Here is a 25,311-nt window from a genome sequence, read left to right as displayed (position 1 = left end):
ACTAATCTATGATATTGTTGTGAAGGTGTTTTGTAGACAAAATTAAAGTCTGTAACCAGTCTACTTTAAATAGGGATATATCCAAATAATCTGGGCGAGCCTGATTCAATTAGCTGAAAGCCTTTAAAAGCAGAGCTGAGGCTTCTCCGATGAAGAAGAAATTCAGCAGGCGGGTAGCAGCTTCAGTTGCCTGACAGTTTCAGTCTGCTCTTCTTGCTGGCCTGGCCTATAGAGATTGGGATTGCCTGGACAGTCCTCACAATTGTGCAAGCTAATTCCTTGCACTAATTCTCTCAGTCTGCATCTCTGTTTCTCTGGTTGAACCCCAATACACCTGTGTAGCATATCTATCGTTATCTTATTAAATCAGCTGTGTGGGTTAGATTTCAATTAGTTCGGAAATGTATTCCAGAGAAACTATTTAAACCCATGTACTTCAGAGCCACTGTAGAAACAATGGCTCAAACTTAACATTTATTTTCATTCCCTTTATGTACTTCTGTCTTTCTCATCTGTCTAATCAGCTTAATCTAACAGGGTGAAAGCAGGTTGCAACTCAAATATGTCCAAATACATATGACTTGCACTTAGTACGTATTTCAAGTTCACTTCATGTAGTAAGTCATCTTAAAAAACACTCTTTGGTAATAAGATATGTATTATATATACATATATATATATATATGATATTTATATATATACATATATTCTATGTATGTGTGCAGATAGTTAACTCTACTTTTCTCCGTATGTTATCCTATTTCCTTGTTTCTCGTTAGAGCAAAAGACCTTGCAATAGAAGTCTCTATTTTCTACAATTCTCTTTCTTTTTTTTATGTTTTATTTTTTGGATAACTTTCACAAGATTTTTATGATAATATTTTTCCAAAATCACTGTAATTAAGAACATAAGTAGCCTCCGCTTTGATAAATACAACAGTTAATTCTCAGTCCTTATTTTACTTCAATAATTAATGAAAAGTAAAAAGTTGATGGCAAATGGCCACCAAGTATTTGAATAAATATTTTGCCTCACAACATTTTTAAAAAAGCAATTACAAACACAATAAACGTTTTTTTCTACTTCTTATATGAGCAAACCTTTTTATTATTTCAATGGTAGTTCCCATTTTTCACAGGGGTACATAATGGGTGTGCAGTAACTATCACTGCCTGACATGATAAATGGATGAGTGAGTGAATTTTATAGCAATGTATCCTACAGATAGCCATTTAAATTTTAGAGCCCTTTCTAAAAGTAATTAAAATGAAGAAATGAGGTCACTTAAAATGTTTAGAATTTTTAATCTGAACTTAATAAAGTTCATTGAAACATTTTAAAAAGCAAAAAGAAAGTAATTAAATAAAATTTCTAATATACTCAGTGAAGGGTGACATTAGGTCGAAAATATACCAGTGAACAACAGCAGTTGTCAGGTAGGAATAAACTTCCAATGGTTCAGCAACTAAAGGAAGTGTAGAGTGTCTGGGAAACAGCATTCAATGGGAAGAGTGTGATAAAGTGAGACCGATCATGCAGGGTTTATAATCCATTTTTAGGCACTGAAATTTACCTGAAAAGCAATGAGAAGCCATTGAAGAATTCTTAAATTGAGGATTAAGAAATAAAATTTTGATTTTGCAAGCATCATTCTGGTTCCTGTGAAGACAATAGATTGTAGAAGATGGAAGGGAGGCTAAAGGGAGACCAGAAAGAAGGTGCTGCAAGTTTCCAGAAGTGTAGCATCATTTTTTCCCACCAATATCTGTGCAAAATAAAATAAAAATACAAAATAAAAGAAATGGGACTTGCATGGGACTATTTCTGGACAATACTCAGCTGCATATATCTCTCCCAGGGCAGATACATTTAATTTCTGATTTGAAATCCTCTAGGGATTTTTTTTTCTATAGTGATTGAGGAAGCTTACTGTAATCAGGGTTCTCCAAAAAGATAGAGGGTATATAGAAAGATATTTATTATGAGGGATTGGCTCACATAATTGTGGAGGCTGAGAAATCCCACAATGTGCCATCTTCATACTGGAGAAACAGGAAAGCTAGGTTGTAGTTCTAGTCCAGATCTGAAGATGTGAGGACTGGGGCAGGGGCCAATGATGGAAGTTCCTCCCTGAGTCTGGAAGGCCTGAAATCCAGGAACTCTGATGTCCAAGGGCAGGAGAAGATGGGTGTTCTAACGAAAGTAGACGGCAAATTTGCACTTTTTCTGCCTTTTTGTTCTATTCAGGCCCTCCCTTAAAAGACTGGATGATGCTTACCCACAATGGGAAAGGATATCTTCTTTACCCGGTCTACCAATTCAAATGCTACTCTCTTCCAGAAACACCCTCACAGACACACTCAGAAAGAAATGTTTTACCAGCTGTCTAGACCTCCCTTAACCTAGTCAAGTGGACATAAAAATCAGCCACCCCAAAAGCCAATCACTAAGATGATGGAGCCACAAGACAGAAGCATACTGAATCAGTAATTTGTGGCATAGAGCAGTTGGCTGACAGAGTTACCTATTTTGCATTTGCAAGAAATAAATCTTTGTTGTGTCCAGCCACTGAGCTTTGGGTATAGTTAGATAAATTAGCCTATCTTAACTAAAACATCAGGTGGGTGAAGATGCTGGTTTTCATTTGGATGGAAATGGAAAATCATGGGCATAGATGGAATAATTTAGGGAGACAGTTCAGAGAGAGGAGAGGGGACAGGGGCCCAGCCCAGGGAATTCCTGTGAAGAGGAAACTCCAATGCCACAGGTGGCAGGTACTTATGTGAATAAATAAAGCAGACACTGTGATAAGAACTAAAAATAATGATATTCATCTAAATTTGATACTTACTCAGTATGCTGACATTTATGTTTAATAGAAAAATAGGCCCAAGATATCCAGTTTTTGAGAATTCCAGTTTTTCAAGGAATACACATTTTTAATTTTTTTTTTCAACGTTTATTTATTTTTGGGACAGAGAGAGAGCATGAAGGGGGGAGGGGCAGAGAGAGAGGGAGACACAGAATCGGAAACAGGCTCCAGGCTCTGAGCCATCAGCCCAGAGCCTGATGCGGGGCTCGAACTCATGGGCCGCGAGATCGTGACCTGAGGTGAAGTCGGAGGCTTAACCAACTGTGCCACCCAGGCACCCCGGAATACACATTTTTAAATTTGAACACTCTTAGTTTTTAAAAGTGTCCAATTTATCTTATTAAAAATTAAAAAAAAAGTCAGTCCATTGTATTAGACAAACTTGGTGTCCTGGCCAAATAACACCTGTGGACCTCGCCTACACCCATATCATCATCTGAATATATTCAAATTTTATTTTCCCTAAATACATGGATACATAAGCATACGCGCACACACAAGCATACGCGCGCGCGCATACACACACACCCTAATTTTTGACTTTAAGCAAATTCTGCTTTTTATTTTGTATAAGTTGGCATGGAAAAGGAAAATAGAATAAAAAGAGAGAGAGAGAGAGAAAGAAAATCAAAAGCAGGCATTGTATATGGATAAGTGATCAGAAAGAATGAATCTCCTTAAGGTTCTGCTGCTCTTAAACACAGCCTAACCAGCAGGACAGAGAAGAGGACGATCTGATGCCAGTAATGATAACTTCCCAATATTAATGATGTGATAACTTGAATTCTGGAAATGTTACATAAATATAATTTATCTGCTTAAAATAGACTGTTTGTTCAGATTACTCACACTGAGTGTCTGTGTGTGTGAATGTAACTGCTCCATCATGGGTAGGTAGTTATTTTAACGTATTATTGGAGGTGAATTAAGAGGCAGAACCTTACTCTCAGTGGCAATGTATCAAATTAAAGTTATTGTTAAAAGTGGTTTAAACAGAAATATATTACTATTGAAATAAACATTTTCAGTGTTTCCTTTAGATTGGCGTAAGTCCATGGTAGAGTAAAAGATTGCAGCAGTGGAAGACGGACAGAAGGAAATGGCTAGTCCAGCACAGACAGACAAAAAGGAATGTGAAACAGCAGTTGAGAGTCATGAAGGATGGAATGGGAAGCTCCAAAAAATGGAACAATGCTTCCAGAAAAAAAAGAAGAAGAAAAGGAAGAATAGGGGGAATGGAGGAGAGGCAAGATTCAAATTGAAAATTGCTGACAATTTTCCTAAAATAGAAGATCTAAATTCTCAAATGGTCTCACCCTCTTGAGTGCCAACGAAAATATATATTACTTAAGTAATCTACAGCTCAATACAAGTTAGTGGACATAAGAAATCATTACAAAGAAATACAAAACCCTAAAAGGAAAAACAAAGTATGCTACAAAGTTTGGCGATGAGAAAAGATTAAAAGGAAAAAGAAGAAGGCGGGGGGAAGTAATTGAAATAATCAGGTTAGAAATACACTGTTTTACGTCAAAGTTATAGAACACATGGATCACTTGCTGTGATTTCCCACCATTATTCCAATGTCAGACTTTGCTAGTCAGTCATAGTGCACTTCCCTTGAGCTAAAGTGTGTCCCGGGCACTTATCCCCACGTTGTGCTTGGCATTTGAGATGAGCCATGGTTGCTATTCCTGAGCAGCCAAAAGAGAGTATGGACCATGGCAGATTATAGGCAGTCACAACAAAAAGTTTCACCTTTTTGCAAAAAGAGTATCTTCCCTCTGTCTTGCATGGCCACTCACACGGGTTTCATGGCCGAGTGACATGTGCGTTTCTTCCTGGCAGGATTTTCCAGCTGTAGGGTAGACTCACTCAACTGTAACTATAATCCTCACTCAGCCTCCTTCCCCTCTCTCAGTTATTGGGCATCAGGGCTTTTCATCTTTCCCTTATGTTTATGGTCTAGTTCTTGGGAAGAAAAATATCTTACTTGTATATTTTTTCAGTACTGTATTAGTATGGTCTGTCTAACAGGTTTTCCCAGTGTACAGCACAGATGCAGTTTTATCCTAATTTTATGCCATATCCATTTCACACAAATGTACAGATGAGGAGAAATGTTGTCATTTCCCTTGAAAGTTCTGCTAATCTCTACTTTTGATATGCCCAAACTATGCAAGGTTTTCTCTGTTGTTCAATGTTGGAATAAATTTTATTGTAAATCCTAAAACTACTTGGACTATGGTATCATATTACAATGTTTCTCACCTATTTCCATCAAAGTAGTTCTTATGACAGGGAAGAAGGAATGCTTACCTCCAGTTATTTGGAGGTAAAGTTTTTTTTTTTTTTAAATTACAAGGACTTTAAAAAAAAAAGTTTATTTACTTTATTTTTGAGAGAGAGAGAGAGAGAGAGAGAATCCCAAGTAGCCTCCATGCTCTCAGTGCAGAGCCCCAGGCAGAGCTCAATCTCATGAAGTATGACATCATGACCTGAACTGAAATCAAGAGTCCAATGCTTGGGGCGCCTGGGTGGCTCATTCTGTTGGGCGTCGGACTTTAGCTCAGGTCACGATCTCGCGGTCCGTGAGTTCGAGCCCCGGGTCCGGCTCTGGGCTGATGGCTCAGAGACTGGAGCCTGCTTCCGATTCTGTGTCTCCCTCTCTCTCTCTGCCCCTTCTCTGTTCATGCTCTGTCTCTCTCTGTCTCTCTCTGTCTCAAAAATAAATAAACGTTAAAAAAAATTAAAAAAAAAAAGAGTCCAATGCTTAACTGCCTGAGACACCGAGGGGCCCCTTAATTATAAGTTTTATCACACAAAGTATGAAATAAGTGTTTCTTCTTAAATGACAATAATAAAAATAATCTCAATTTTATGGAAAGACATGGAGATTCTTTCAGAAAATCCCTGAAATTCTCATTGCTGCTATCAAGTTTACATTATTTTAATATAAATTTTATTTCTCTTCTCATCGCTACTATGATAGGGTAAAAACTAATGGTAAAGTATGTCAAAACACCTAGGCTTCAGTAACAACAAAACAAAATCAACTAATTCCGTGAGTGGTACAGCAATTATTGTTTTCAGAGTAGGTTTCTTAATTTATGAAGAATGTGTAACACAAGTACATATATAGGCTATCTACAAACATAATGCAAAATAATGAATACTCAACAGATCCCTTCACAATTGTGTGAACAGTGGACAGAAAACAGTTGGCAAGGAATGTACATTGAGATTGTCGAATACCATTTTCCAAGGTAAATGCGAAATCTCTTTTCTAATAGAACATATTTTATGTGTTATGTATTTTATGCGCCCTCTATTTTTTTTCAAATCTAGAACAACATTTATTTTCAATATTAAGCCTGATGTCTGTGTGTGCCCTCTATTCTTAATTTATATTTAGTAGCAGCATTTGGAAGTAAACCATCAACATATATGATTCATTTACATGGACCATGGAAACAAATCCTTAAATGATGTGCTTTTTTGATTTGTAACTGATTTATTATGCCTTTTATATAATCTGTTTATTTTACTCTTCAATCTGTCCTTTGGTTTGAAACCATAATTATTTCTTAAAAACAAAATAATGGAATGAGTTAGAAGTTCTAACCTTGTTCTGCTGTGGGGTATGTGTGAGTGTGCATGTGTGTGTGTTTTCTGTGATCCATATGTAGTCTGAAACAAAGAAAGTGGAGGTTTAGATGTTTAATTTGTGTTCTTGTTTGAATTTCAAGATTTGAAAAAAATTAAATTTGAGAGGCAACAGTGTGAAAAAAATATGATTGATGTAGAGGTCTTCTATCACTAACTGCATAATTTGACAAAATTATTTGATCTAAATTCACACCTATAATGTGATCAGAAGATAAGCTTTGTTTTCCTTCCAGAACTAAAGTTCTATTTCTTGATATAATCATATTCTGTGGCACTGACAATATTTCAGCAGCCTGATGACTTATAGTACATTGTCTCAGGGAATGTAAATCATCAAAAGAATTTTACAAAACGATTTCTGGCAATTTTTACTGCTTATTGAAAAGTTCTTGATGGTTGAGTTCATCAAAAGTGACAACTAACAATTAATTGTATTTTTTCTCACTGCAGATTTGAAGAAAAATACTGACTACAACCAGCATTTAAGACCCCAGGAAACGTCACTGTTTTTTCTTCAGAGAGCATAGGATTTGGATCTACCAAAGCGCATGGATTAATATCTTGATATATACATTTAATGGAATATATGAAGGTATAAAGTCAGCCCACACAATAATAGTTAAGTAGTTGTTGCCCAGTTGAAGTCTTCAACAATACTTTGAGTCACCTTTTTTTTAAAATAGAATTTAAAAGCACAAAAAAACTCTTAAGCTTATTCAGTATTATTTCAACTTTATTTCATTTACTAAAGTCCTTTGACCAACAATTTGGAAATTTTAAGAAAATTGTTTTCCAAACGTTAAAATGTAAACGGTAATTTTTCCCAGTACATGACGATAACACATCATTAGAATTCACACATTGGTTTAGAATTTAATGACTTAACTTTAATGATATGGGCTGATCTAGTGGCTAAAGTTGGTGTCCTTTATTTAAAGGTGATTATTGAAAGAACTGAAGATTCTGGATATTTGTTTTCAGGATGGGCTGCAGGCATTTTGCAGAGCCATACGCATTGAAATGGAAATATGAGCTGGAATTAAATATTAGTAAATGAATATTTACTGAAATGGAATGTTAGTAAAATCCAACTTTACTTTCATTTAGAGCCGAGTTTCAAAGACAAAAGGAAATTTGTAAATGGTGCTGTAAATAAATTTCTACACAATTTGTCATAGCAAAAAGATAGGGATAATAAGATCTTATGAAACTGAATAACATTAGCATTATTGTCAACTGTTAGGTCTATGGATGAAAGAGCAAAATGACAGATAAAGATAACAAAAAGCCTGGGGCGCCTGGGTGGCTCAGTCGGTTGAGCGTCCGACTTCACCTCAGGTCACGATCTCGCGGTTCGTGAGTTCGAGCCCCGCGTCGGGCTCTGGGCTGATGGCTCAGAGCCTGGAGCCTGCTTCCGATTCTGTGCCTCCCTCTCTCTCTGCCCCTCCCCCGTTCATGCTCTGTCTCTCTCTGTCTCAAAAATAAATAAACATTAATTTTTTTTTAAAAAGATAACAAAAAGCCTAATTAAATCAAGTGTTAATTCATGTGTTGTGGGTGGTTTCCTTCTTGTGACCTATAATTGTATCGAAAGATGGTGATTTATAAATGCAAATCTCCATTGTTTTCAAAACCCCCTTAGACAATGTCTTGATTTGTTTTGTCTTCTCTGCCCCTCCCTTCTTCACCCAACATGCACACATGCTAGCACACTCACTCACTCACAAGTACATACACATATGCACACACGGAATCTTACAACCAGCCAGGGTGCAGCCAACATATCCGTCTTATCACATATCCTTCATTTCTGCATTGGTATCAGAAATGAAGCTTCACTAAGAACAGATGAGAAAATTCAAATTAAAAAAAAAGAGAGAGAGACAAAACAACAAACAAATACAAAGGTTATAGATGTTAAAAGTAGTTTAGCAAAGTATATTTCCCTATCCCCTTTTTAAAACTCTTACATTTTTTGTTGCGACTATATTTATTGCTAGAAATAAATATTCTGTTATATCTCAATTATATGTCAATAAAGCTGGTATACAAAGAAATAAAGATTCTAGTTTCTCTTTCAGTCATTTAACAAGTTTCGAGGGGTACCTGGGTGGCTCAGTTGGTTAAACCTCCCGCTTCCGCTCAGGTCATGATCTAACTAAAGGCTCATGAGTTTCAGCCCCACATCAGGCTCTGTGCTGACAGCTCAGAGCCTGGAGGCTGCTTCAGATTCTATGTCTCCCTTTCTCTCTGCCCCCCCCCCCCCCAACTCATGCTCTCTCTCAATCAATCAATCAATCAATCAATAAACATTGAAAAATTTTAAAGTTTGGAAATGCAAACTTTTAAAAATTATTTTTAAGAATTTTTTTTTCTCAATAGCACTTAGGAGATGCAGCTCTCTCTCTCTCTCTCTCTCTCTCTCTCTCTCTCTCTCTTTTGTTCTATTTCTTATAGTAATGATTGAATTATAGAATTTCAAAAAGCCACAGAAAAAAGCAATAGATAACTCAAATATACCTCTGGGTTAAATCTATTGTCACCATTTGGTGAACATCATTAAGACAGTTCTCCATACATAGAGGAGGCTGGCTATATATACATGCATGCATGAATGTATGGATGGAGAATAAATAGACAGATACATTTTAAGGTAAGAGTATACTTTAAAAGATATTTAAGAATCATTAAATGAAAGTAATTCATCTTTCCTAGAATGAAAGTATTAGGGCTGAGTGTTATTTTCTAGTCAATTTTCTTCAATCTGAGCTGTAGAATATTTTCTTCCATTGCAGGAAGGAAAAACCTATTTTGGGTTGAGTATAGCTTTCAAAAATTCCAGGGTGGGGACATACAGATTATATTATAGAGAACTGCCTAATTCCTGAAGTTAGGCAATGCTATAACCCTGCCAGCCTTTCTGTACTGGTTTAGAAGCTATCATATATATGCATGTATACATATACAAATATATATATACACACACACACACACACACACACATATATATATATATACATAGATATCTATATATCTCTATATATATATCTGTGTGTATATATATATATATATATATATATATATATATATATATATATATACAGGTCTTATTCCATTCCATCAGGGTTTGTTTTAGTCTCTTGAGTTTCTGCTCACTTTCTCAGTCCTTCACATTCCTGAAAAGTGACATGCTCAGAAGCCATTCATTCTGGTACCTTCTCTGGTACCGCAGCACCGTCCAGGCTCAAAGTTTTTACCCCACTTTTTCCATGACAGTGTACTTATAACTCACACATCTCCATCCCAATCCACTTTGAAATGGGAAGGCATTGGTAAGAATTCTTAAGATTAATTCCATTCACCTGCTTATCTCAGTGCTGTTTGTCTGCAGGAGGTCCTGACCAGGCAGACCTGACCAAGAAAGAGTTTTTTGTTTCTTTCCTTAATAGCTACATTCTTCCCCGTAGACAGTTCATTTATTTGTCTCTTGTTTATTTGATGTTGCTATGTATACATAAAATAAATTTTTATTTTAATATTTTTTGTTTGTTTTATTGTGTAGAGGGAAAAGAGAGCATCTATAATTCTGTTCTATTCTGTCTCACTCACTCCAGGTTCAGCTTTTAATACCATATTATGTTTGCATGCACGCATGCGTGTACCTGTGCATGCACATATGCACACACACACACCACTAGAAGGTGTATGTAGGTTAGCGGTATGAAGCACACTGGTTTCTAAATCCTATTTCAGGCATTCACTAGGTTAAAATTTCATTTTGCTCAAAAGGAAAAATGCCCAACAAATTATAATTTATGCTTCCTCACCCTTGTATGAACTTGTGTTGTACATCATTTCAGCCAGGTGTTGGCAAGTTAATCATAATCTGAGCATGCTTCACTAACTTTACCATTATTTCTGAAGTATTGTGAATTCTTCCCTAATCCAGATCCTCTATCCCAGCTCCGAGAATAACATATAGCAAACCTTGGAGCATTCATTAACTAAACGTTATTCAATGTTTTTTTTTAAGCCCACGGTTTTCTTATTATGAATAATTGCTGGATCCACTAAGTAAGCAGAGAACAATAAAAGTCTATAAAACATAATATTAAAATTAAATTAAAATCCCATAATGAGTGACAGCTGAAGGATAATAGTGGATTACATTACACTAAGGCTGGCAGCAGTCTAGAAAATCATTTTTCAGTTTTGATATTCAAATGACATGGCAAGAGCTGCAAGTGCCTTATACCTATAACTATTTTACGTTGACATCATTCATCCACATCAAACATTTTGGTATTATAGATCCAAGGCTGGCATCCCACTGACATTCACTCTGGGGAACTTCGGAATGGCACAGGGTGTCCCCAGGGGGAAAGGAGAGTTTGGGTGCCCCAAGCCCTATTTCCGGGAGGGATGACAGGGCTGAGGCACCAGGGAGGGGGGCGGAGCACGCCTGTGAGTAGTGTGAGAGCGACTGCTAGGGTCTCTGCGCGGCTGAGCAGGTGATTATGAGTGTGGTGCACGTGGCTTGTCCTGCGTTCCCGAAGGTGCATTTGCGGGGATGGGGGTGTGCATGGGAGCGGGCTTGCACGTGTGTTACTAACTTTGTGCCCCTTTGCCCGCGCCCTGGGTTCCTTTTCTCTGCTGCGAGTGGGAGCGTGGAGTCTCCGCGTGCGCGTGATGGGCTCGTGTTGTGGGAGTGTGCGCTCAACTTTAACTCACGTTTTGGCAATTTGGATGGTTGGGGGAGAATCTCGGAGGTTCTGCGCCGGGATTCCGGGGTGCTCAGTCTATGGCCTCTGCGGGCGGCCGGGCCCCGAGCTCCCAGCGGGCGCGCACCTGTGGACCCTCCCCCCACCGCCGCAGGTCAGTCTCCGCAGCTTCTCCGGAACCCGCCCTGGAAATCCTCCCCTCGCTGGGTGAGGTCCACAGGCGCGCTCCCCTCTCCAGGCCTCAGTTTCCCAAGTCCTCCAAAGAGAACTGCTCAGGGACTCGGTGGAAAGCGCCTCGGCCGTTGGGGGAGGGGGCGGCTGGCTCAAAGGGCCCGGGAAGAAAGTGCGGCCCACTCACTGCTCTTGCACGGAGGAGGGGATTTTAGGCGGAGGCTGTGTCAGGTTAGAGCAGATTGGGTGGCACTAATCCGTTTTAGAGAGAAGGCGCAAATCTAGCGGCGGTAACGTACCCATACTTCTGCCCAGGACGAGGTGGGGATATCACTCCCCTCATTCTAACATGCCTTTGCTTTCTCCCATCCGCAGGAGTTCCCTACTATGCACTGCAAGATGGCCCAGGCTCTTCCAGCCAAGGTGTGGAAATAGGCTCTTCCGCTCTGCTGACGTGCTGGCCTGGACAGACACATGGGTTTCAGGGCCACCCTGACTGGAGGAGGCTGTGGAGATGGAGGCTGCTTGGCCTGCTGTGGAGGCTGTGGGGATGGGGTGGCCCTATCCCACTGCCTGGTGTCTACAACTTCTTCAAGTCCCGGAAGACCACTGTCCATCCAAGGCTCCCACCACTCCAGGAGGGGTAAGTCTGGCCCTGCCAATGTGGGTGCTGTGGGTGTGGACAGATTCAGGCTGCCTGTTGTCAACACCGCACACGTTTGTAGGAATACTCGAAAACTCTTGCGGGAACTTCCTCCAGAGTTCACTTGTTCCAGACTGGCTTGTCATTCTTAAATGATGCTGATTTAGGAAGCACCTAATTTAAATTCGCTAGGCCTATGTGGAACACATGTGTACCTAGCAGTTCAGATTACATAATTTTGCTTTTATGTTTCTGATAAAACTTGTCCAAAACATATTTTGGCCTATAAACCTCTGTATTATGTAAAGTGTTACTGGGGCTTGATTGAGTTTTTGTTGTTGTTTACTTATTTTGACTGGGAGAGAGACAGCGTGAGCAGGGGAGGGACAGAGAAAGGGTGGGAGAGGGAATCCCAAACAGGCTCCACACTGTCAGCTCAGAACCCAGTGTGGGGCTGGAAATCATGAACCTTGAGATCATGATCTGAGCTGAAAGCAAGAGCTAAACACTTCACTGACTGAGCCACCCAGGTGCCCCTGAACTGATTTTTAGTTTTTCCTTCTTCTCCTTCATCTTTTTTCCCCCTAAAATATAGTGGTCAAATACTTGTCTTTCTAGAGACTGTGATGTATCTGATGCTGTGTACCCTACACTGTTTAACATCAAAATACTAGAGCCCTTCTAGTGTTAAGCACGTAAAACATTAATACATGTCTACCACTAAATAAGCTGCAGAAACATTGCCTGCTGAAATCCATACTTGAATATTTGCAGCCTAATTAGCATATTAAAAAGTCAGAGTAGGTCTGCATTAAAACAAAAAAACTTTAACTTTGTTAAACCTGATTGTTACCATTTTTTTTAGACTCGCTGATTTTGCATATTGTGGAGCTCATCCCCAGGGATGTTTACTTTGTTGTTTTAGAGAACTGGTCATGGAGGGATTCTCTGAGGATAAGTAAGGTGCTGGTGAAGGGTAAAGAAGCATTAGCTAAGCAAATGCAGGCTGAGATAAGAATTGTATTGGCAGTCAAAATGTTTAACCAGCTGTCTACCCAACCACACTGGCACCGACCAGTCAGAGGATAATCATGTGGTAAGACTAGGCCTGTGTCCTAGAATAGATCTTAGAAGTCCCTCTGGCCTGGCATTAACCCTTTCCTTCCTTGATCATGGGGTATTTTGGAGTCCCAGGGAAGGTATCAAGGCGGCTGAAGCACTGGGGAGTGAGAAGGTCAGGATCTCACAAGATGGATGCTTGGCAATCAACAAAGAAGTATCTGAATATTTTAACAGATGTGCCAGTGTGTATCTGAATGTCAGCCCTGCATAAGAATGACCTGGCTTAAAGAATAAATCTGGGGAAAGGAACAGAAATCAGGGCAAATGTAATGTCTTTTTTATTACATTAAACCAAGTGAGCTTTTCTTGTCTTGTAAAAGTTTACTAAGAAATTCCTGTATGGAGGCAGACGTAGAGGACACGGGCGGTCACTGCATTTGTTTGTTTGTTTGTTTTCTTAATTTTTTTTTAACATTTATTTTATTTTTGAGAGACAGAAACAGAGCATGAGCGGGGCAGGGGCAGAGAGAGAGTGAGACACAGAATCCGAAGCAGGTTCCAGGGTCCGTGCTGACAGCTCTGAATCCCTACGTGGGGCTCAAACTTACAATCTTGAGATCATGACCTGAGCTGAAGGCAGAGGCTTAACCTACTGAGCCACCCAGGTGCCCCTTGTTTGGATTATGGTGTAACAAAATCTTTTCTGCTTCTGTCGAGGTGTCACTCCCTGAGATTCTTTCTTCTCAAAATTGCTAACTGAAGACCAAGCAAATCACATTTATCTGGGATACAAAGTTAGAATTCTTAAGTTGGGTTCCTCCAGAAGCTAATGCTGACACAGATTTCAGCCCTAGTAGTTTTTGGGGGGAGATATAGGGAATCCTGCAGGAGAGTCAGGAAGTAATGCAAGGAAGAGAAGGTAGTTTATGTGTGTGGAATGAAGTCAGTTACCACAATAAGAAACTTCATTTTAATTCAGTTTAAGTCCTGACTCAGAATCATCTCTCTCAAGGGGGGGAGAACTCTGTGCTATTTATTTATAGACTAGTTTCTGGGAGGTAATTGATTGACGGCTGCCTCAGGGGGACAAGAGTGGGTTTGATTCACTGGCACTTACCTGTCTCTTGTGAGTACAAGCAAATCCCTCTTCCAGTGTTGGGGGCAGGGGGAGGGGAGGGAAGTGCTCAGATCCAGAAATACAGAAACTGGCACCTGCAAAAGTCAGAGGCATATGGGTGGCTGCAGCCAGTTTCTGTTTCTTTGGAGCTTCTGCTTGAGCTGACCTGCTATGGCCTCAACTATATCTTGGTGGAAAGAATAAACCATTCAGCTTCTTTAGTCAAATTACCTATACAAAATATGGGTTATCCTAGCATTGTGTAGTGACCTAGGTTCAAAACAAGAAACTCAAGATCATGGTGAAGAAATGTTTTAGTGTAGCTTATAAGTAATTTGCAAAGTTCTTCCAAACCTCTTCTCCTAACCCAAGCTTTGTGCTCTGGACAATATGCCTGAGTATGTGAATAGAAAGGGAAGTCCTTGGCGATCTGTGTATGGAGTTGGAACAGTGAGGAATCACTGTAGAGTGGACATGATTATTTGTGTGAATGAAGAATGCTAGCTTTCAGTGGTAACAATATATATCAGTAGTGGATTGATGAGCTATGGAGGATGTTTTCTCCACTTGAGTATGACGTTTGAATGAATATCTTGCACCGTGGTCTTGAAATGTTTAGTAATTCTGGGTGAGACACCCAAATGGGTTAATGGATTTCCCATTTATCTGGAATGTGTTTACTTGAACTAAAGTTATTTTGAATGGAAAAATAAAGCAAAAGATTCATAATCAAGAATCTTGAAGTAACACTTAAAAGCCAATGATAAAAAGAAATGATAAAAAGACAGCCACTATAAAAATAGATGAGACTTGTAGCTATTCTTTTTAAAGGAGGTAGCTCAGTGATAAAAAATATATATATTAGTATTAATATCCTGGCATTAGCATGCAGGATAATGTGAACTAAAGTCACAATGACATATCAGTATTGCATCAACTTAAAGGGTTAGCATTAAAATTAACTACAATATTAGGTCTTGCTGAAGATGTACAGAAATAGAAATTTTCATGGATTGGGTGAGAAAAACATCTTGGTTTGCCTAACTAAATCCTTAATTGTCCCAGCATACTTTTTAAAAGGGCTACATTTTCATTTTTAAAAGTATATTAGTTTGAACAATAAATTATATAGCTAAATTATCTGAACCCTAGGTTGGAGTGGAAATTGGTACAACCACTTTAAAAAGTTTTGTGTTTTTTCTCTTGTATTGGAAATTATGCATACCTTACTTTTTTCTTCCTTTCCTTTCTCTTCTTGAAATTTTCTGTCCAAAAGCCATTAAATGAATGCATGGAAGGTAGCTTGCTGCAAGTGGTTGTATTAAAGAGGTTTAATTATTACAAAATTGTATTATTATGATTCCTGTAGCACAAATGGAAGAAAGAACTCTCAGAAAGGTGAAGTTATTTGTTTATGATTTTTCAGTTAAAAGGTGAGTAGAACTGGATATAAAATTTAGTTGTTATTTGTAAAATATCTAGGCTCAGGGGCTCCTGGGTGGCACAGTCAGTTAAGCGTCCAACTTCGGCTCAGGTCATGATCTTGCGGTTCACAAGTTGGAGCCCCGCATCCCTCTTTGTGCTGACAGCTCAGAGCCTGGAGCCTGCTTCGGATTCAGTGCCTCCCGCTTTCTCTGCCCCTCCCCCACTCGTGCACGTGCACGCACACTCGCTTGCGCACGCACCCGCGCTCGCTCGTTCTCTCTCTCTCTCTCTCTCTCTCTGTCTCTTAAAATAAATTTAAAAAGACATCAAAAATTATTTAAAAAAAAGATATAGGTTCAATACTTTCTTTAATATGATTTCTGGTGCAGTACTTGACATATACCGAGCATTCATTAAGAGTGATTAAGTGAAAACTTAAGATACTGATGGAGCTTCTTCCGTGCTCCAGCAGCACTGTTATTCCTCTATTTCTGTAACTATAGCGTTCTGTTATAAATGACTATCTATGTCTCCCTTTCCTATTGTGCAGAGTTACTTGAGGGTGAGGAAAACATCTTATGTATCTTTGCATTATTGTTGCCTAACATGATGTCATAAAATGAGTGTGGATTCATCGTAGCTCAATTAAAAAATAACCCACTTGGAAAACCAACGCTGATGTGCATGGAGACAAATCAAGAGGAAATAATTGTTTAGCTTCATGGTGCTTACTATATGTATATGGGTACTCTACAAAGTATTTTATTCTCCTTAGAAGCACTCTCAATTAATTCCCTGCTCAAGGCTTGTTATAGAGATTTGAGATTTAAACTTTATAAAGAAGGTGATGCTGTGCTAGCTATATGCCAATAAATCTCTTTCTAGCAATTGAAAGCCTATGATTGTTTCCTAAATTTTATAATTAAAAATTCAACTTATTTCCATTTGGAAAAAGGAGAAAAAGTGAATGTGGAATTATATTTTAAAATAAATATGTTTTTTTCTTTTAGCAAATGTGCTCAGATTGCCAGTTCAGCTTTAAGTTCAGACAGTGGTATACAAATGCCCAGTGGTATTAGAATAAACTTAACAACTTACCTTTGGTATCATGTTTATCAAATGACTGTTTTAATTTTCCTAGACTAATTTCCTTTTCTGTTGTTTTTCAACTTTATATAGACTCTACCTGAAATGAATATTGAGGTGGGGGGTGTGGAAATCAAAGCAAAGAGATACACTCTACGAAATTTAGGTCAATATTGTTTAATAGCAAAAGACCCCGATTGTACCCAAACAGTAAGAGACATTATAATTGATTTAAATTTTCCCTCAGGCCTTCACAGAATCAATAAGAATATATAAAAACATAATTATAAGTGTATGGAGACCAGTGACAGTGTTGATCAATATGACATTTATATTGCATTACCTATTAGCACAAAATTACTACCAGTTAAAATCACAAGGATATCACTAGTAACAAAATGCACTTAAATTAGAGAGAAAGCTTGAAAGTTTCTTAAAATTGTTCATATGGCACCAAATTCACAACTTATAAAGGTTTAATTTATATAAAAAGAGATAAAATTTTGAATGCAATAATGCTCATTTCAGTGAGCACCACCTTCACATTCAAAATTTTGTGTCTTTTTATATATAAGGACTTATAAATTTATCCCAGATGTTTCCAAAGCACTAACTTGCAATTTTAGTTTCTGATCATGGTTGATATGAAACATAAAACACTGCTATAAACAACTATAAAACTGGAAAAGTGAATTTTCTTGCATTGGACAACATTGGACAGCATAGGATTTTGGTCCTTGAGAAAAGGAAAGTACATGAGGTGAGGTCCACATTTATCCAAGCTTTTTGAATAAGGGCATAGTTGAAACCATAGAACAAGCAAGTGAAGCTTAAAATATAGCAGTCTTCCTAGGTGGGGGAAAACAAGAGTTTATACTGCTGAAGCTTTGGAATTTACAGGGGAGGCTATGGAAGAGGAGGGACCTGAATAGAAAATGAGCCACATAAATTTTTACAGAGACTACTCTGAGTCTTTGGCCAAATATTAAGCTTCACATACCCAGCAAAGCTTCTGTTAGTATTGGCAGAAAGCAAGTACTTGAGAACTGTGAGCTGAATGGAGATTCTGGAAGTGACATATTATCAGAAAAGGTTAGATTTCTGGCCAACCAGAATGGAGAAAACTACAAGAAAACTCTAAGGATTGTATTTAAATCTCAGGAAACCCACTTCTAGAGAATAGGGCTATTTTATCTGTAGACCTAGCCACTCCAAGTTCAAAACCTGGGTTACACAGGATCAGTATGAGCGACCACATGGTCGTTGCCTTCCAGAACTAAATCCAGTGATTACCAGTAGAAAACAGCAAAATTCATATTCTCAAAGACATAGCAATTGCAATATCCAGCAAACAATAAAATATTCCTACTTATGAAGACGCAGGTAAATGGGACTCATAACCAGGAAAGAAAATGAAGAGTCAGTAGAAGGAAAACCAGCAAGAAAATATCAGTAATCCTAAAGATAGGTCAATAGAAACTATGTGGACTGAACCACATAATTAAAGAAACAAAACAAAACAAAAACTTAAAAAACAAAAACAAAAACAACAAATTATGAATATAGCCATGGTGGCTTATTAGAAAATATCCAACAGCCTAAAAAAATGTAATCTGAGGCTCAAAGGAGAGAAGAGAGATAGGAGCACAAAAAATACTTGAAGAAATAATGTTTGGTTTTTTTTTTTCTAAATTTGACGAAAATGTCAACGTAAGGTTTCCAGAAAAACAATGAATTCTAAGCCAGAAATGCATAAAGAAACCACAGTAAGCACATCAGAATAAAATTTGCAAAGTAAAAATAAGGGAAAAAAAATGAAGGCAACTAGAGGAAAGACAAATTTTACATAGGGCAGTAATAAAATGAAAGATTGCTGTCTTTTTTTTTTTTTTCAGAAAAATGTAAACAAGAAGGCAATGAATGATATGTTAAAGGGTTTGCAAATGAATTCATCTAGAATCCTATGCCTAATTAAAGTATCCTTCAAAAATGAACATGAAATACAGTGTTTTCAGATTAAAAAAAAAAAGAGCTCTGTGATATATTGCCAATAGAACTGACTTATAGGAAGTGTTCATGTAAGTTAATCATGCTAATGGGAAATGTAATCGTAAGAAAACTTGGATCTATTTGAATGGTGAGTACTGAGTGAGTAAATATATGGGGAAATGTAACAGATTTCCCACCTTCATGTCTTAATTTATCCAAAATAAAATTGATTATTTAGAGCAAAAATAATATTGCATTATAGGGTGTATAGCACATGTAAAATTAAATGTAGACTAGTACCAAGGACCAAGAGCTAAATGGAGACATATTGTTGCAGGGTTCTTATACTATATGTGTAATGATATAATAGCAAGTCAAGGTACACAGTGATATATAAGGTGTACATGCTGTAATCACTGGAGAACCACTAAAACACGAAGTACAGAGTGTAGCTGACAAGTCGATAAAGGAAATAAAATCAATATTAAAATATTTAATCAATACAAAAGAAAGGTAACATGAGAAGAAAGCAGAAAAAAAGAACACTGGCAAAAGACAATTTTGGCACGATTATAGAGTTAAATCCTACCATATTGGTAACTCTATTAAAATTAAATGACTATTCAACTAAACAGAAAATTTCAGAATGGATACAAAAAAAGAAAGCAAGATGCAGCTGTATGTGGTTGTAAGGTATTCACTTTAATCGTTAAGAACACAGACATGTTTCAATTGAAGTGATGAAAAAAGATATGTCAAGAAACTAATAGTTATCAGAAAGGTGGGGTGACTATATTAATATCTGATAAAGTAGACTTTAACTTGATAAAGTAGTTCCCAGAAGTAAACATAAATATTTTATAAAGATTAAAGTTAAATTCAACAAAAAGGTGTAACAGTCCTAAATGAGTCTGCCTCTACTACTGAGCCTCAAACTAAATAAAATAAAGAGGAACAAGGCACAAACGAGAAGAGTATGAAATGGGACTATGAAAATGAGGCTCTACTACTGAGCCTCAAACTAAATAAAATAAAGAGGAACAAGGCACAAACGAGAAGAGTATGAAATGGGACTATGAAAATCACCAAAAAAGGTGAGAACGAGAAGGAAGAAAATCACACATATGCCTAGAAAAATTTAGAGTTCAAGAAAAAAAATATCTGTAATATGAGCTTTTAAAAAAGCCTTTGCCATTGCAGTGGAAATGAGGGAATATGTAGAAAATGAGATGGAAAATCCTGTGAAAGGGGAATCTGGTGAGAAAAGAAGTTGAATTAGACAATCCTGAAGTAAACTAAAATAGAATACAGCAGTGCAGACATAAATACCAGTATTTAGAGTTTTTCCTTTATATTAGAGACTGATATTTAACTTCAAACCTAGGCCCTGGAAAACCATTTAGATATATCAGAAATTTTTTTATTCTTTATTGAGTGCGAACACTAGTAGATCTGTGGCAGGCAGAACTAAGAGTAGTTATTGATATTCAAAATACAACAAATACTAATCAAGTTTATATAACATAAGTATACATTTTACATTGCATTTGACAGAACTAGAAGTCAACAATATAAACCACCTTAAGTTTTCCTTAGAGGTAGGCATTGTGTAAAATATGCACAACTATTATAATAGCCACAAAAATTGTTCACCATTATCCTAAAGTATTGCCATAGACTGAATGTGTCTCCACAAAATTCATGTTGAAACTTAATCCCTAATACAGTGGTATTGGAGATGGGACATTTTGGAGGAGATTAGGTCATGTGGGAATAGTCCTTGTGAATGAGATTAGTGCTCTTATAATTTTTTCTAATGATTATTTTTGAGGGCGGGGGGAGGAGCACAGACGCAGGGAGACACAGAATCCGAAGCAGGCTCCAGACTCCGAGCTGTCAGCACAGAGCCTGACTCGGGGCTTGAACTCACAGACTGTGAGATAATGACCTGAGCCGAAGTTGAACGCTCTACGGACTGAGCCACCCAGGTGCCCCAAGAGATTAGTGCTCTTATAAAAGAGATCCCAGAGAGTTCCCTCACTCCTTCTGCTTAGTGAGGACACTGAAAAGACAGCTTATGTGAATCAGGAAGAGGACCCTCACCAGACAGTGACTCTGCCAGTACCTTGATCTTGGACTTCCCAGCCCCCAGAACTATGAAAAATGAATTTTTATTGTTTACAAGCTTATCTAGTATATGGTATATTGTTATAACTGCCCAAACAAAGAGAGAAATATTCATTGATAATTTTGAAACATCAGAAAACACTCAGTTTCCAATAACTAAGTAACTAAAATAAAACAAGACAACAACAACAACAAAACAAACAAAAAATAGTAGCAATTCACATCCAGGGGGGCACAATAAGGAATTGTCATATAATCATTTAGACTAATCAGAGAAGAATATACATTGTTTAACACTAATGGAAAACTATGAGGAAAGCAAAATATCCTTAACAAAAGTGTATCATTGGAAAACATGGTTACGTGGAGGTGCTATTATATTCCATTTGGATTGATTGTACCCTCTCAAAATTTATATGTTCAAGCTCCAGCTCCCAATGTGGGAGTGTTTGTGATGAGGTTTTAGAGGGCTGGTGAGGCTCAGAGCTGGCTGCCAAGAAAGAATTCTTGAAGACATCTTCAGAGCAAAAAGGTGGCTTTATAAAAGCACACGGACGGGACCTATGGGCACAAAGAGCTGCACTGGGGTTGTGAAGAATGATGGATTATATGCTATGGAGTTGGGCGAGGTAAAGTCAAAAGGGAGGCCTCCAGAAAGACTGTGATACGCTAAAGAGGACTCCTAAGATACCTGAAGCCTCGCTGTTGTCAAGCTAAAGTTGTTTTTCCTCTAGTAAGGCATTAACATTAGGACAGTAGAGGGTTCCTCGAGAAATGATATACTCTGTATTTGTCTCAAGTATTTGTCGATGGGCTGCAGGTTATAAGGAAATTTAATTTTACTTGCCATTTCCTTCTTGTCTTTATGCCCTACATAACTATGGAGGGGAGGATGATATTAGGGGCTTCAGGAAACAGAGTGTATAGATTCCTGGAGATTAGGCTATTGGTAAGATTGCCTTTTTCTTGTAATTTATTAAGATATTTGTAAACTGATGGAGGTTCGTGTCCTGCGTGACTGTGATCTCTGTCAGTTAACGATTTGTTTTCTTTCCTTTCGTTTGTACTTGGGCAGCCAGGAGTGCCTGAGGAAAATCATACATATTCTACCTGGGCGGGCAGAGGGGAGGGGAGGAGGGGGACACTGTGCTGGCTGTGCTTTGCCCTCAGCTTGTGTTATGCTCCCTCATCATTTGGAGATAGGACTTTTGGAGATAATCAGGTTTAGATGAGTTCATGAGGGTGGATTCCCCATGGTGGAATTAGTGTCCGTATAAGTAGAGGAAAAGACACCAGAGCTGCCCCCCTCCACATCTTTCTCTCACTTTCTTCCTCCAGGGAGATGGTAGCTATCTGCAAGGCAGAGAGAACTCTCACCAGGAATCAAATCAGCCAGCACCTTGACTTTGAACTTCCTTAGCCTCAAGAACTGTGTGAAAGTAAATTTCTTTTTTTAACCTACCAAGTCTATGGTAATATGTCATATCAGCCTGTGCCAAGTAAAATATATATTTAGTTTTTATTTGATTCTTTTTATCAATCAAGAGAAAAAAAAAGCAAAAAAAGTAAAACATAAAGATATAAATTTAAAAAAAAACCCAAGTTGAAGAAAACTCACAATCTCATTACCTTAAAATATTCTTCATTAGAATATTGATTTATATGCTCTCAGTATTAAATATATATGTATATATCCACATGTATACATTTATATATGGATATATAACTACAAAATATTAAATTGAGTTTCAAACTTAAATAACTTTGGCATCTTTTGAGAAAGCTGTATATATACCACTTGTTAAAATGCTTCTTAGTATTTCCAAAACCCTTAATCATATGTGACATTAAAAATTTTGTGATAGCTATATACCACCTATACTAGTATTTAGTTAACAACCACCTTTGATTTTATTTGCATTTAAAGAATACAATTAAATATGCTTTAAAGGATATTTCCTATCATTATAATAAAGTTAGCATTGCTTGTAACTAAAAGAATATAACCATAAAACGACTATTAATTTTTTTAATTGGATAAAATGAATAAAATGAAGCTTAGAAAATAAAATTCAGTCATTTAGAACCTCCTGAAATTATCTAGATATAGATCCATCATTTAATATGTAACATGTTTGGATTAACATAGCCTCCCTAGTTAATTATTCTGTAACTCTCAAAGATTGCTTTCTCCAGGATAAATTAATTCTGCATCTTATGTGCTTCAGTATTATTCTACCACTTTATCACCAGGAAACTTTGTAATAACTTGTTCATTGTCCATCATCTGTGCCAGACTACAAGTTCCAGGACAATGTCATAAGTCTCTAGGCTGCTCTTCTATTCCCAGTGTTAGGCATAAGGGTTACTGTGTAGTATGCATTTAAAAAAAACATTTGTTAGAATGAATGACCAAAAAATGAATGTACTTGAAAAACAGTTGTTAGAATAAATGACCAAAAATGAAAACGTACATAAAAAGTTTCCTAAATTAACTTATTTTGCTTCTGTTGTAGGTTTATATACACTGTTTTTAAGGTATTTGATTATAGGTGAGTTACCAGTATGCAGGCCCATATTTTTGGAATACCTGAACTTTAGTAATTAAAAAAATTTATTTAAACTTAAAAACCAAACAGCCACTCGGGGCTTCTGAAATGTGCGTGCACGCATGAGTGTGTGTGCAGGTAAGTGTGTGTGTGTGTGTGTGTGTGTGTGTGTGTGTGTGTGTAAGAGAGAATGAGATTTTGTGTACAGGCAAGCATATGTGTTTTTTTTGTAACTTGACCTGGGGAAAAAATAAACCTCTTTATTCTTCCCTTCCATATAGAAATTGGTAAAAGAAAAAGAAAGTCTAAACATTTAAAACTGCTAGTTTCTTTCTCAGTGTAAAGGGTGTGGATGTTGCTTAATAAGAGACATTAACTATAAGTGAAGTCTGGGGCTGAGCTGGGGTTGGAGATCATAATAAATAAGGGAATGTGAGTTTTGTTTGCTTTGGGTGGGGAACAGAGGAAGCAAGAAACTCAAGGGTATGGGGCAACAGGGTTCTGGGCAAAGAGGTGCTGGGAGCTGGGTGCAGGAAAGATGTTGGGAGCTTGATAAGGGCTTTAGACATACATATTTGCCCATTTCTATTGTTTTGTTCTTTTGCTTGTTGACATACTTAATTTTAATCATGGAAATCAAATCAAGTTCCACACTTTACTTGTGAGACAGAAGAAAGACGCTGTAGAAAGACTGAGGAGCTCTTTCTCCTTGGCAGGAGCAAAAACTCAGAATCAGAAGTATGTGTTAACTAGAGGTCTTTACCAATTTATGGAAATGTTGAGATTATTGTACTTATCATGGGAAGGAGATAGGTGGATATACCCAATTTTTTTTTTTAATTTTAAAGAGCAGAGTCACATTGGCCAACATCTGAGTCACATTTCATTGACTCATTCAGTGTATCTCATGAATCAATTTGACCCATTGACTGTTAATTTCCATCAATTTAATAGACATTTAGATTTATTAGACATCTTCTAATCTTTTAGATCTAGTCATTTAACATTTTTTGATAGACTAATATGGGTAAATGTTATGGGGTATGAACAATTTAATCAGATATTTTTTCTGATGTTGAACATACATTATAATGGAGAATATCCCATAGTCCTATCAAATGATAATATAAGGCAGCAAGAGTTAAGGGGCATGAAAGGGTACAAATAAAGTATAATGGGTTTTCAGAGGAGAGGAATTTTTTTTTATTTGAAAAGAAGAGGAGACTTTACTAAAAATTTTTTTTGAATTTGCCTTGGGCCCTGGATAATAAGTATTTGATCATATGATGATGGCTAATACATTCTATTCAGAGTTAGGAGGTGCAAAAGAATAGATATAGGAACATGCATGGGGAATATGGAGAACATCAAGTTTTTATGTGTTGTAGCACAAGAAGAAGAGAAATAGATGAATAAATTATAAAGCTGGAAGAGAGGTTTCAGAAACCATGATTATGAGTCCTAGGAGCCCTACCCTTGTCTAAGAGAGATTCTTTGCAAGGCTTTTTGGGGGATGGCAAGGGAAGTGTGTTTCTGGAACCCTGTTTCAACAATATAAATCTTTTAACTGTGTGCTGAATATTTGCAGAAGACTGTTTGGGAAACCATCGCTAAAGTTAAAGAACTCACTTCAATTAAGGGGATTGTTGAGAAATGGGTTATGGTGTGGGCGTATGTCAGAAAGATTTCAGAAATAGAATGTACAGAACAAGGCGATACTCAGTCTTCTCCATCTGTTAATGCCACCAACACACTCATGATTGTTGAAGGTGAATTATAGGAGTCATTCCAGATATCACCCTTTCCTTTATTCTGCATAATTAATCCCATAATAGATCCTTAATCTGTCTACTGGTTTCCAGCTTTGACAATACCACCT

At 37.4% G+C, this 25,311-nt stretch overlaps 1 protein-coding gene and 1 long non-coding RNA gene across 3 annotated transcripts in view; both read left to right on the top strand.

Moving 5' to 3' along the window:
• The window catches only part of LOC109499138, a 99,923-nt gene extending 91,971 nt beyond the window's left edge, over positions 1-7,952 (top strand). For both annotated transcript variants that reach the window (XR_002156293.2, XR_002741868.2), the window contains one exon: positions 6,993-7,952. This is a non-coding gene — a long non-coding RNA (uncharacterized LOC109499138). The remainder of the gene's footprint in view (positions 1-6,992) is intronic.
• Positions 7,953-11,059: 3,107 nt separating this feature from the next.
• LOC123385157 overlaps positions 11,060-25,311 on the top strand; it is a 55,249-nt gene continuing 40,997 nt past the window's right edge. The window contains exons 1-2 of the mRNA XM_045056751.1: positions 11,060-11,417; positions 11,810-12,077. Of these exons, the coding sequence (XP_044912686.1) occupies positions 11,060-11,417; positions 11,810-12,077 (626 nt within the window). The remainder of the gene's footprint in view (positions 11,418-11,809; positions 12,078-25,311) is intronic.

This window comes from Felis catus, chromosome B1 (genome assembly GCF_018350175.1).
Source record: "Felis catus isolate Fca126 chromosome B1, F.catus_Fca126_mat1.0, whole genome shotgun sequence".
Classification (NCBI taxonomy): domain Eukaryota; kingdom Metazoa; phylum Chordata; class Mammalia; order Carnivora; family Felidae; genus Felis; species Felis catus.
This window is presented reverse-complemented; position numbering and strand designations above follow the sequence as displayed.